This window comes from Gavialis gangeticus, unplaced genomic scaffold, assembly GCF_001723915.1.
Source record: "Gavialis gangeticus isolate Ggan-Ray unplaced genomic scaffold, GavGan_comp1, whole genome shotgun sequence".
Taxonomy (NCBI): Eukaryota; Metazoa; Chordata; order Crocodylia; family Gavialidae; genus Gavialis; species Gavialis gangeticus.
Window position 1 is genome coordinate 30921514 of NW_017729029.1, and position 14042 is coordinate 30935555.

Consider the following 14042-nt stretch of genomic DNA (forward strand, 5'->3'; position numbering starts at 1 on the left):
TTCACTGTAAGGGTGGCCAGAGCCTGGAATAGGCTTCTCAGAGAGGTGGTGCTCTCACCTTCCCTGGAAATCTTCAAGAGGAGACTCGATAGGCACCTGGCTGGGGTTTTATGACCTCTGCCACCCCCAGTGCTCCTTCCTGCCCATGGCAGGGGGTCAGAGTAGATGATCTGTCCAGGTCCCTTCCACCTCATTGATTCTATGATTCTATGAGTACAAACTCCCCCATCCTGGGGTTGGCAACCTCTTGGAACAGCTGGCTGGCTGCTTGTGATCCAGCTGCTGCTGCAGGCCATTGCTCTCCTGACAGCCAACACTCCCTTCCCAGCACCCAAGCTACTCACTGCACCTCTGCCATACACTGCTGCACACACCATGTTCTGCCAGCTCCAAGCCCCAATAGCAATGGGGAGGGCTGAATTGGCAACAACGGTAAGCAGCACCTGCTGTATGGGGAGACAGCAGAAGGCTACAGAGATCAGTGGCACTATGGAGGGAAGAGGTGGCAGACATGCCAGGCTAAGCAATGTGCTGCTGCTCCCCCGTGCCACTGTAGGCCAGATTTGGCTTGTGGACAATAGACTGTGCCCTGGCCTAGGCCACTTACTTGTCTGTCACTCACCAACATGGACATTTCCCATTATGAGATAAGACCAGCATCTGCTAATGTTTACCTTAATGTGCCAGTCCTGGTCCCTAGGGTGCAATCCTTACCCTTAGTGACAGGAAAAACAGGGCAGTTGAGAATAGCTGATCAAACAGTGCTTACGGAATATACAATCCTATGAATTTTGACTTTAAAATCGTTTTCAAGCATCCGCAGACTGGTTCCAATATCTGAGAATCTTATTTGGCCCACAAGAGAGGAGGGCAGATTGAGCATTCATTTTTCAGATGTTGATATTTAATATTCAAGCTTTAGTATTGATTGCCCCAGTATTCTAGAAAGCAAAATGCATTACTTACACATATAATACAAGTATTTGTAAATTATTGCTTGTGATTTTAATATGCATATGATTTAATCTTATCAACCAGTTTCAAGGATTCACAGATTTGTTGATACTAAACAGCTTGAATACAACACTTCTGCACCAAAGCCCTAACATTTAGGAAACATTAACATTTTCCCCATTATTCAACTAACTTTTGGGTATGATTGCTTTGTCGTATTTTATTTAGTATTTTTGTAAATGATCTAGAAAGTTGATTTAACAACCTAACAACTACATTTGCAATTTATACTTGATTTGAGCCCACAACTCAATTGGAAGGAATTCCAAAGGTAAGGGAAAGTAGAGAAATAAAAATAAACTTACAAAGACTGGATACATAAGAAAAAATAACAAATGAAATAGTTTGGAAAAAAATAATCCAACAAATTGTAATGTGTAAACATGCAAAAAATTGTGTTTTACCTGACTGACTGATGTCAAAGAAGGGTAAGTTATGATAATAAATACTAAAATGGATGGGGTATACCACTGTAACTATTAATTTAATGTAAACAGAATAGCCCATGGATTGTCTCTGGCTGCATAATATGTACAGTTTGCAAAGCTGGGACCTTAGGCTGTGTAGAAGAGACAAGTTAGTTAGAAAATGGAATTTAATAGGTTTTTACTCTCCCTGAAGATTCATTGCTTCCCTTCCTCCAAAGGTTAAAAATATTTAGGGATGTCTGAGTATTTGACAGCTTTTAAGAGGCAGACAAAACTCTTGGGTAAAAGGTGGTATCTTTTATTAGACCAACTAAATAGTAGCAAAAAAAAATTTCTTTGCAAGCTTTTGAGTCCAAAACACTCTTCATCAGGCAGAGGAGAGTTCAAAGACTGTAAAAGTTCTCCCAGGTAAAAAAGAAACTTCATCTTGCACAGGGTAGGCAAAGGATGTTAGGGTTCGCCTTAGTTTCAAAGTCCATTTGTGAAAAAGTTGCTCTGTGAATATGCATATTAGGCAGGGACAAAGCTCCAGCAGGTTTCTTCCCTAAAGGTGTCAGTATATTTAATACAAATAGCAAATTAACTCTGAATCATCTGTACTGAGAGATTAATGAAACTAAATGTTAGCCTGTGTCTGAAGCATGGATGTATGAAAAGATTTAAGTTTTACATGGTAGATCTTAGCGGCTCCAGAAAGGCTGTTGTTAACAGTGTTGGGGGTGTGCATGTGAATGTATGCATATGTTCAACAGCTGACTCATCTAAAGGATTTAACATCTTAAAAACTTTTAATAACATTTTCAAATAAGAAATTAATATATGCTTAAAATAAACTGTTTTCATACACAAAAGATTGTGGTTGTATTTATTTGCGTCCTGAAAAAGTATTTAAGGACTCTGGCCAATAGTGCAGACTAGTTGCTTGCAAAATCTTAGTTTAATGAAAGCTAATTTTAAATGCCATATATGGATATAAAATACACTACATGAAACTTAGGTCATCTTTTCCCCGTTTTATTCTCTAATACAACACAGCAATCAGATTTTAAAAAACACCACCACGTAAATTTCAGCCTATACTTTATTCACAGTTAAAATATAATACACTACTGAAAAGAATTTATAATGGACTCAGAAGCAGCAGCATTGAATGTTTTGCAACATTCTGGAGTTCAGCACGTTTGTTCAGTACAAAAGCCAGGGGAAAAAGATCATGCACCTACAATTGGCCTATTCACAGGCATAGCAGGCCTTTTCTACACCTGAGCAGGTAAAGGAAGTCTGTAGGGCACACATGGCAAATCAAAGGGGTAAAGCGATGCCCCTGAAGTTATTCCTCCACGCTGGGCCCACTCAAAGAAATGAGACAAGCAGACTGTAAAAGGCGACTGGCTGCAGCTCATTTGTGTACTTGAAGTGAGCACGTGTTTGTACACGGGTACTTGGCCCTTGCAGACACAGAAGGGAAGAGAAGTCTGTTGTCCTTAGCGCTGTCCTGTCCTCACACATGGAGCCTGGACCGGGCAATTCTCAGCTCCCTCAGTTCAAGTGTAGTTCCTGGCAGGGGAAATACCATGACAACTAATATGGTTTTCCTAGTTGCAGTGGAAAACCACTTTTTTCGCAGGGCATAGTACCCTGACTGAGGTAATGATAGCCTCCCACTTTCACTTCCAATGGGAAGATCTCAGCTATACAGCGACTATATGGAAGTGGAAGACTCAGCCTCAGCTTCCTTCTGTGGCCATACAATTGAAGGCAAGCAAAACTTGGGGGCATCTGAACCCCAAGCCTCCAGGCTTGGGCCTACATATAGGAGTCCCCCCAAAAGATATGGAAGCATCTGAAGCCCCAGGTGGGGTGGAGGATGCTTGCTGGTAGTAGGGCCACCTATGGTTCTTGAATGACTCATGGATTTGGAATGGATTTGGCTGATCTGGCTTGGAACACAAAAAAAATTCCTTAAAAAAAAAAAAAATGGAAAAAAAAAAAAGAGGGAAGTTTCCAGGCATAGGCAGATTAATGAATGGGCAAGCTGGGCATGAGCCCAGGGGCTTCTATCAATTTGGGGTACCAGGATCCTTATCAGCAGGGAAGTGAAAGCCTCAGTTTTAAACGTGGCGCCCTTTCTTGGTGCCTAGTTTAAAACAGCAGCTTTCACATTTGCTTCCCTGGGAGCTGGAGCGGGACCTCTCCACAAATGGGGCTGTGGGGGGAGGGCATGGCTGGGGTTGGGCCACAAAAGCTGAACTGCGCCTGGGGGAGTGAGGGCAGACTGGATGGCACTGCGTCTGGGGGAGAGGGAGCAAAACAGGACTGGGAGAGCTGTGCTTCACTTGGCGGGGGGGGCAGTTGGGACAGGGCTGTGCCATGCTGAGCTTTTGTGGGCAGCAGAGCTGGGAAAGACTTGGGGGCTACAGCCCCCCAAAATTCATCTTAGGGCTCCCCCTGCAGTGCTGCTGCCTGCCTGCTCCCCGCCCAGCCCAGTCAGCACTCTGTATATGCATGGCTGCACGAGACAGCTGGGCAGCGGCTCCCTGCAAGTGAGTGTAACAGGGGCCGGGGTTAGGGAGCAAGACTGAGCCACAAGTGGCTTGTGCAGAGAGGGGGCGAGGGGTGGGGCGCTGCCTCCGTGTGATCGAGTGTCTGTGTCCATGTACCGAGAGTGTAGTGTGCGCACCCGTGTGTACACTCGACTGTAGCAGGGAGAAAAGGTGGGCATGTGCCCCCCAGCCCAGGGGGGTCCACCCAGCCTCCCCCGCCACCACCAGGAGGAGGAGCACCTCCACTTTTGTGCTTCCCCAGGGCCCCAGTGCACCTTAATGCGCCTCTGCTCCCAGGACAAAACGAGTGAGGAGACCCCCAATAGACACTGCCCGCGCTGAGGCCGTCAGGCCTCCCCGAGGACACGGGCTAGGGGCGGCCCCGGAATGACGGGCTCGGAAGCAGGGGCTGCGGGAGGCTCCTGCCCCGCGGCACGAGTCGGCCTGTAAGGGGCCGCCCCGGAGACCATCAGTGCAACACGGAGTGAAGCTCCGGGGAGATCCCCGCCGCGTCACCCGGAGCCGGAGCCGCCGGGTCAGTGATCTGGTGGTATCGAGTTCTACAGCCTCACACAGCCACACAGGGGCCCTCGATATCCCCCTGCGGAGCAGAGCGCAGCGCCCGAGCACCCCCACAATGCACCAGGCCCCGGCTTCCGCCAGGAGCCTGCACGGGAGCGAGCGGCTCACTTCCGCCAGCAGCGGTCACATGACTCCTTCCTCAAGATGGCGGACAACCTGCCCTCAGAGTTTGACGTGGCTGTGATAGGAACCGGTACGGGAGGCACCCCCTCGGGGCCGGGCCGCGGTTCCCACCTGCGCCGCGGGCCATGAGGGTGGGGGAGCAGGCCGGGTGCCGGGGCTGGGGGCGAGCGCGGGGCTCCAGGAGCGGGACCTGGCAGACCGAGGCTGGAGCCCGCCCCAGGGCCCGGCAGAGCTGCTGTTTTGGGAATGACTGTTTGGAGGGAGGCTGCGACCTGCCGGGGGTTGGGCTTGTAATGCTGAGCAGCCCCTAGCAAGCCGAAAGCAGGAGGACTGTGCAAGGCAGCTGCTGCCGCCAGCTCGCTCTGACGCATCTGCTCCTACGCGCATTCAGATGTTGCCCTTGCGCCTTACCAGTGGGCTCCAGAATTAGGTTTTAGATAACAAGAGTTTCTTCAGGACACCTAGTAGATGTTGGTAACTGCCCTTCCCCTCCCCTCCCCTCCCCGCCCCCCTCACTCGCTGGAGATTTCACTCAGAGACAGGAAATGCCTTCAGTTTTGGCGGGGGGTGTATCTTATTCCGTATTTTATTGGAACACAGAACAACATAGAGACTGAAAGGACAGCCTGAACACTCCTTACAAATGAGGCTGCTTCTTGCCCAACTGTCTGACCTGAGTAGACTTATTTAAGTTGATTTTTGCTTCACAGAACCTTGTGGTGAGAGCAGCCTCTTTGGAGCTGCTCTTATAGATGACCCCAGGGAAGTGTTGTAGTTATTCCTTCCTTAATTTAATCTTTTTTTTTTTTTTTTGCCACAAAATGTCTCTCTCTTGAAGGCTCAGATCAAATGTAGTGTTTTTTTAACTTGGCAGAGGAAATACCATGTATCTGTTTCCAAGAAGGCAGTCTTCCTGAACCTCTTCATAGGAGAACTGCTCTTCTGGTGTGATTCAATACACGTGAGGTGTAGTGGCTTTAAGCCTAGTTTATGGAAACGGGAGTTTCCTCCCTTGCTTTCTCTGAGGGCCTTATGGCTAAGGGCAAGCAAAACTCAGGGGCATCTGAACCCCAAGCCTCTGGGCTTGAGCCTACAAGTAGACTGCCCACCAAAGGTTTTGGAAACATCTGAAGCCCCAGGTGCTGGTTGGAGGATGTTTGCTGGTAGTAGGGCCACTTATGGTTCTGGACTCTTGGGTTTGTAATTGGTTTTGGCTAATTTGGCTTCAGATACAAATTATATATTTTTTAAAATGTCTGTCTGTCCCATCAGTGCTCTTCATGTGACGTTTATTAATTTGCATTTTCCCCACTGGGCCCCAGTCCAAGGCTGGAGCCTGCCCCAGGGCCCAGCAAAGCAGCTGTTTTGGGATAAACAGTTTGGAGGGAGGTTGCCACCTGGGTGGATCCATACACCATTGAGGGCCTCCCTGGATCTACACAGAGTATTTGATTGCAGAATGATGACTTTCTTGTGTAGTTTTTGTTTCCTTTATGAAACATTCAGTTATATTTGTGTATGTTAACTTGCTAACTTGATTTGCATGCATAAAATAGATTTGGATTGGTGGAATATACTGGCATATATGCTGTTTTAAAAAATTAGTGAAAAAACACTGTCCTGTTGTACTGGACAGGTTATTGCTCAGAAGTTTCTTGATTTATTTTGGGACTTGCAAAAATAGTAAAATCTGGACATGTTTCCCCACTGGTGACCATCAATGGTATTTTACTAACTTAACATCTCTGGGTAAATTAAGAGACCTCTAGTATTTTTCCATACCTTGCCATGCAGGATAGAAACCTAATAGTGGAGCTGTAGTTGTTTCCATGCCCATTCAGTTATCGGTAAGGGCACTATTGCTCAAGAGAGGGAGTGAGAGGAGATCATAGAAGTTTATATCAAAAGCATATTAATTTCTTGCTGAATATTTATTTATCATCCAGGAATGCGTCAAAACATTTTCTCTAGTTCAGAAACTTTCTCACATACTTTGAATAAACTGTCCTAGTGGTGCTCAACCCCTGGACTGTGAGGCCTTGTCATTCGGCCTGCCAGAACCCTCCATAGGTTTGAAAATGTAGTTTGAGGGGGAAGTGGCCATGTCAATTGCTGTGGCTTCCAGAGCGGTGGCAATTAATGCTGCCACCATTCTCTCTCCTTCACATTTGCAGACCTATATATTTGCTGACATGGCTCCAGATATCAGATCACACGGGTGAACTGGGTTACACCATGGTTGGATCTGGTGGATGGGTGCACAGAATCATGCCTGTGGACTGACCCCTGGACTGACCCTGTGCACTGATGGCATATGGGCTCTGGCCATGTTCCCGCCATCTGGCCTGTGAGGCTAGAATATTGAGCACCACTGAAATATCATATTTACATATCTGAAGTACAAAATAAAGCAAAAAAATTAGTTTGAAGTCATATCAATGTTAGGGGGATGGGTTAAATCGGGAATGTATGTATTGATTTAACCTCAGCAGAACATTATAAACCTGTGTAATTTAAATGGAGTTTTATCTTTTCATGATTACATGCATATAGAAAAGGGGAGGAATCAAACTGCATAGCTATTAGTTTTCCCCTCAAGCTGACCATTTTTGTTAGATTGAACTAGTCAAAAAAGTTTAAAAAATTCTAGAATTGAGTCTTTAAGGTTTAGACATCTGACTATTAACCACCAACTGCTTTCAAGTGCTTACTAGATTTTCTTTAATTTTAGAAAAAAAGAGTGTTATAATATATACTGCCTAGCAAAAATAATCAGATAATTGCAAATGTTGAACAAATACAGACAGTGCAACTTCCAGGTTAGAGCTGTGCTGTTTCATTGAGGCATAACAAAGCAGCCAGGTGGCTGGGGCAGCAGGATACATGGGGCAGCAGCAATTTCTGGCTACCACTGGTGCTCCTGTGACTGTGTGGCTGCAGCAAAAGTTGATATTCCGCCTGCATCCCCCCTGCCAAAACAGTGCCTGGGGCACCTTCTGAGTTTACCCTGCCCTAGTTACACTACTGAGTAGTCTATATATTTAATGAACTTACCCTCTTAAAGGAAAATTCAACTAATCAATCAATACACCTACCTTAAGTTATAAAAATATTTCAGAAGTAAAATGTTGAAAATATTTGTGAGTTTAGTCCTGCTGACAAGCCTAAAACAGATTCAAGTCTCCTATATACAGGGAGGGTGTTTATGTCATCAGTTCTTCCCTGTTTTCTGTTGAAATCATCATCCTGTTTCTGACAGTGATCGCTACTGGATGCATCTAACACATCTACTTGTTCATTAATGAGTCTTAAATACTTCACATTTAGTTTAGTACTACATTTAATAAAGTATTAACTGAATGTGCAGTAACTAAAGTTACTGCGTAATAGCACTGGCAGTTATTTAGTGATGCTTACTGTGCATTAGCCTAATAACACTGCACATGACAGCATGGTTTTTGCCATGATGCTACTGTGCATAGTTATTGGGTTAATGGGCAGCGAGCATCTCATGTAGATGTACCCAGTGATTCTGAACCAGAGCGCCTTGAGATCCTTTTAAGGGTTCTGCAGGGTGCCACACAATGTTAGTGCTGTGAGGTGTGCCACTGTGATTCACAAGATAAACCCAGAGATTTCAGCTACGAATCCATAGACATGGGCTCTCTGAGTTCTTTGCAACAGAAAAACTGCTCTATTATTTTTCTGTAGGTAAAAAATAGTGGAAACTAAGAGCTGACTTTTTTCCAGGGGTTCTGGGAGTCTAAAATGGTTGAGAACCACTGTTCTAACATAAGGTGCAAAAAAATAATCTGACCATCACCCCACTGCTCTCCAGCTAGCTCCTTTTGTTAACTTTTCTATGAAAGTTTATGCTTTGAAACAAGGATTGACAGCTCATAATTTTTCTTATTCTATGGCAACTAATGCATGTAGATATTTAAAGTATATAGGGGAAATAGCCAGTTGGATGTTGCTTATTTTAGCTAGCTTCCCTTTCCCTTAGATTGGGTACCTGCAAATGTATGTGCAGAATATGCTTTGAGTTTAAAAATCTTTTCTGCTATACACATATAAAAGCAGAAAAGTTAACAGGTTTTGTTTAAAGGAATACATACAGTTTCTATCTGACTAATGTAGTTGGGAAGAGATGGGTACATTAATAAAATTAAATCCATCATCTTGATGCATCATGAATAAGTTATTATTCAGATAATCAATATTCCTATGTATACTTATATCTCTCCACCCATCATTTCCCTGATGTCTTCCCATGGAGAATCATGCTGTTGTAGAATTACCGTCATGGTTAGATTCAGCTTTACTTATTTCCCTTTTTTAAGGAAGAGTTTTGCTGTCAGGATTTAACCCGTTAACTTTTCTGATTTTTAGCCCAAAGTAACAAGATCTCTCCCTTTTTCAGTCTGAGATGTGGTAGAAAAATATTTTAAAAATCTGAATGACTGATAAGTATGACCAGTGCTTTCTAATGCCTAAGTTTGATAGTGAAGAAAAGTCTGACTCTCTTGTTCTCAATCTCCAGAGAAGGCAAATTTCCACTTTAGAAGAAGAGTTTCAGAAAGATGCTAGCACCTGCACGTAAATCAAGCACCAGCCAGTCTCTCTACAGGTCCTTCTATGTTATCATACTAAATTCCTGAGCTTTAGGAGATTTCTCTTGAAGTTTAACAATACTTCAGCAAATCTGAATTTAATAATAATGAATTAAAATCAATTATGTTTGCTCCCCATCGTATTCTAATGTTTACTATAAAACCCCAATACACAGGAGGAACTATTAACCTTCTACACATGGCAAATAATTTGTTTTACATTTTGCTGTGTCTAAGCTGATGTGTTAAGATGTTTCTATTTCCTTTTGGTTGTATAAAGGCATTTCTCCTAAATGGAAATGATTATACTGTTTGAAAACAGACTTTTACAGTACGTAGATGAGTAAGCAGGGAATTTTGTAGCACTTTGTTCCAAGGGTTATGGGTTTTTTGTAAGTGAATTAGAATTTGATGTAGTTTTTAGGCAAAGGCTGTGTTTTCAGTGATAAGCTGACCTGCTATTAAGGAGAAGGGTAGTCCCTGTTTAATTTCTAAACTCTATTTAGTTGTTTCTACAAAAACGTAAAAGTACAGTGAAATACAAAAAATCATCTCCCTTTGTATCTCTTCAGATAAAAAATAAAACAGGTTCTTATTAATTGCTATTTTTTCCAGAACAACTTCCGGAAACAATTGCAAAACAGGGAGTACAATGGTAAGGAAAAATCTTTTTAGGTTAGCTTTGTGTTGAACCAAAGAGGTTCTAAACTCTGTAAGTATTTCCTTAAACAAAAATCAGCTAGCCCCAAATGTTCCACAGTATTCATCATGAGTGGGTTGGCTTGTAGAAAAGGTGTATATTGAAAGAGGAAGAGGATACTGCTTTCAGTTTAGTGTTTGTATGGAAGTGTGGACTGAAGGAGGTATACAGATAGTGGAGTGAGTGAAATCAGCATTTGCCTTGCTGTGGGAGATGCATAAAGCAAAGATTCCAAAAAGTTGTAAAAGTTTTGAAAGGCCTTAAAGAGTGCAGCCTGATGTGGAAAGCAGGGGGAGTCATAGGTAGGATTCAGGTGAACGGGGTAGTACACTTAATATAATTACAGGAAGACCTTAGTAGGTGTGTTCTTTAAATGCCTTGAAGGGGCATGATATAGATTTGTAGAGGAGTGAAAATAATCAAGATCTGAGTTAATGAAGGTCTGAGAGTTTTCACTGAGATGTAAAGTTTTTTGGAGAAAATAGTCTCAGTTTCAGTTGAGAATTCTGTTTGCTTTGATAGCTCTTGCATCAAAAATTGAATTTGTCGTATCCTCTGTCTCATCTCTGCAATGTTTACTGATGTAGTTTTCTTTTTGATTTAATCATTCCTTCTAAATCAATCTCTTTTATATAGTATTTTAGTTAATGAGATCATTTGCAGCAGGAAAGGAGATAATTTTAATGGGGTTATTTAATATTGGAACAGTTTAAGAGGAGTGTGGCAAATTCTCTGTCATTTTACACTTTAAATCAAGGTTAGATGTCTGTCTGAAACAAGCTTTTGTTTCTCAAAAGTTATTGGGCTTCATGTAGAAATTACATGATTAAACCTGTGTAACCAATGTTAGGCAAAAGGTTGTACTGTATTAGGTAACTTTGTAGCCTCTCTAACCTTAAATCATATGATTGAAGTTTTAGCATAAATTATCAAACTTGTGTGCTTGTATGTGAATGCTATGAGGAGATCAGCACTTCAAATACTAAAAAGATTCGTAGTTAGTTGTTTTTTAGATTCAACTAATATTATTAACTGTATAAACTAAATTATAAGCTGTTGTGATTTCATTTTTATAAATTAGGCCTGTGAAACAAGAGTATAGAAGTTTAGTTGGCTTAAAAATTACGTTTTTGTCTTTGTACCTGCATTTCAAAGCACTGTAATATAACAGATGTGAAAATATTTTTGTATTTAAAACATTACATGGAAAATATTTTTTTCATGTTTTCATATTTGCTAATATATAACATAAATGTCAGCATACATACATACATAAGTATGTAAACATATCCAGCAGCTGAACTTTTGTGCCAGTCTCTTTCTGCAATGTCCCTCTAAAAGAGCGCATTGGAAAAGATGTATTATAAGATACAGGCAGTCCTTGACTTACAACGTTTCAAGTTACAACGTTTAGCACTTGCAGCATTTATAAATGGACACCCTGTTTCAACTTTCTGATGTCAGTTTTGACTTCACAACACTGGCATGGCATGGTGTCATATCAAGAGAACAAGTTTGCTGTGTTGCCCATCTCCCTGGAGAACATTTGTCTAAACTTCCTTGGACACTGCCTTTAAGAAACCAGACAAGACTCCAGAAAAACCTGCAGCCAAGACTCCTGAGAAGACTCCAGCTAAGAATCCTTCAAAAAGTCCTGCAGAGTCACCTCAAAGAAGTCTTTCCAAATTAATATGGTTGCTATTGTGTCGTAAGTCCGAGGACTGCCTGTATTGTTTTAGCTTAATTTTTGGACTTTTCTGTCTGTCTTGTAACTAGTATTTAATGGAGCTATTGCTGTGTAATTGTCAAAAATATGGATATGTAAGAACTCTTTAAAATATTGCTGAAAACTTGAATTAAAAGTCAGTTGTTAAGTCCTATTATTTCAGGGTCTTTTTCTGTTTTTGATTTATACGTTGTGTACATCTGTTGATTTTTAGTTATCAGGTTAAGTGGTAAACCTGAATTTGGGCTCATTTAACCTATTTGTCCTGGCGAGCATAGGGAAAATGGAACCTTATGGTAAATTTGGTCATCAGTGCTTCATCTTAGACCTCTTTTTTTTTTCTTTTTTTTTTTAATCTTTCACATAGCTTCAAAAATAATGTTTTCATATTTGCCTGGTAAATAGAAACTTGTGTTTGTTTTCTGAAAGAATTGGCTTCTGTTACCTTAGTTTACATATGCATTTTATTTTAAACAGAGGCTCTATTAAACTAGCTCTGTTAACACAGGAATGCCAGGGCTACTTATTGACTGTACAGTAGGTCTAAATAACCAACAAAATTTTCAGTACCAGAGTGGGAGTAAATATAACCCCCATTTCCTTATAACTGCAGGTATAACAGGGTACAAAATTGTTAACTGTATATTGAATTTTGAGTTTTTGAAATGAAGATACAAGAAGTATTCTTTGGAGTTCCATTTTTGTGGTAGCTCTTTTACCTTTGCATGAGCTTTCACATCTTGCAGTTTGAAAAAGGTATATGGCTTTATTTTGGCTGAGTTACCAGTAACAGCCTTCCCCTCCTCCCCCTCAAACCCCAATATATTGATACCATACATATCAGTAATCCATATGCTAGTACTGACATTTGATCAAATTTGCTCTTTAAAAAAGAGATACTTAGTAAGCTCTAATAGAGAGAATGCAATGTCCAGTTTTGGAGGGCATCCTATTGCAAACACTTTACTTGTACTCTTGACATTCAGAACTGCTTGCAGGCTTAGCTTTTAAGCATTACAGTAGTAGCTCTGCTTATTATAAGGGGATGTGTGGCATTGTAATTACTGAGTTAAACAGTGCCTTCTAAACAACAGCATACAACTGTTTTCTTGAAAGCATTTATATGAGAATGGCACTGTCAAGTATCCAGATTTTACACTTAATGACAGTGCTTTGTCTTCAAACTGTGATTAAAAAGGAAAATTCATAGATGGAACATTTTAATAAGGTTGAATTTATGGCAGGAATCATTGCAAGTGCAAAGGTGTCTAACGTCGTGCATTTTATTGCAATAGCACAAGTTAAGGATGTGGTGTCATCCTTAACTTCGAATGTCTTTAGTTGGTTGGATTATACCTCAATTTTTAGCATTGCTTAAATGTATCTAGGATATTGCAGAAGGCCTGTGTTAGCTGCTGTTTAAGTTGCAAAATAAAGGATGTTGCTCTCTAAAAGGTAGTTGTATTCACAAGTCTGCCAGTAATTCTCATTTTTTTTTCTAAAAAGAAGTTATTCTTTATAAAAGCAGTCACAGTAAATTTTCTAGTTCTGTGCAATTTTCTTTCCATTCAGGTCTTCTCTGGTTATAAATAACACATGAAATGACTTTCAAGGTAGAAAGCAGGAATCCATTTTGAAATATTCTATAAAATAAAGAGTGATTTATGGTTTCATATGATTTTGGCTGAAAGCATTCGGGCTTTGCCAGGTCATCAAAGTCCTGTCAGGAGAATCTATTATTTATTGTTCGATATGCCGGGAGTGGTGTAAGTACTTTATTTTATGTTTATTTTATATAAGTATAGTGTTAGGAAAAATCAATTCCAGATACTAATACAGTTTTTAAAATATATCATGGAAAACTAACCTGAATATTATAGATGTGAATTATGAAGCTGCACATCAGAGATCCAATTAAAGAGAGAATTAAAAAAATTAGTAACTCCTAATATTTTTATTGTTCCCTGGAATTTTTAAAATGTGCCTAAAATCTTTCTCTGGTATTTCAAATTATATTTTCTGTGCTGATGTTTTGGTTACCCTACTTTACGTAAATAAACAGTCACCAATTTAGACAACCAAATATTTAGATAGATGATGTGGGGGCTGGGGGGGAGGGGGCGGGGAGCACTAGACAGGTCTAGGCTGTTGTAAGATCCTATAAATTTGAAATAAGGTTTGTAACGCAGTCTCTGTAAGGAAATGGTAATTTAAAATAAGGTATTGGTTTGACCCCAGGATACACTCATTACAATCTAGTAGAGTATCAGTGTACCTAGTTTAAGTATGTAGCCTGGAGACTGAAAAAGTTAT

General features: G+C 41.1%; 1 protein-coding gene across 1 annotated transcript in view; it reads left to right on the forward strand.

The window, feature by feature from the left end:
• The first annotated feature begins 4667 nt into the window (after positions 1-4667).
• The window catches only part of CHM (CHM, Rab escort protein 1), a 175620-nt gene continuing 166245 nt past the window's right edge, over positions 4668-14042 (forward strand). The window contains exon 1 of the mRNA XM_019521378.1: positions 4668-4760. Within this exon, the coding sequence (XP_019376923.1) occupies positions 4712-4760 (49 nt within the window). The 5' untranslated portion in view covers positions 4668-4711. The remainder of the gene's footprint in view (positions 4761-14042) is intronic.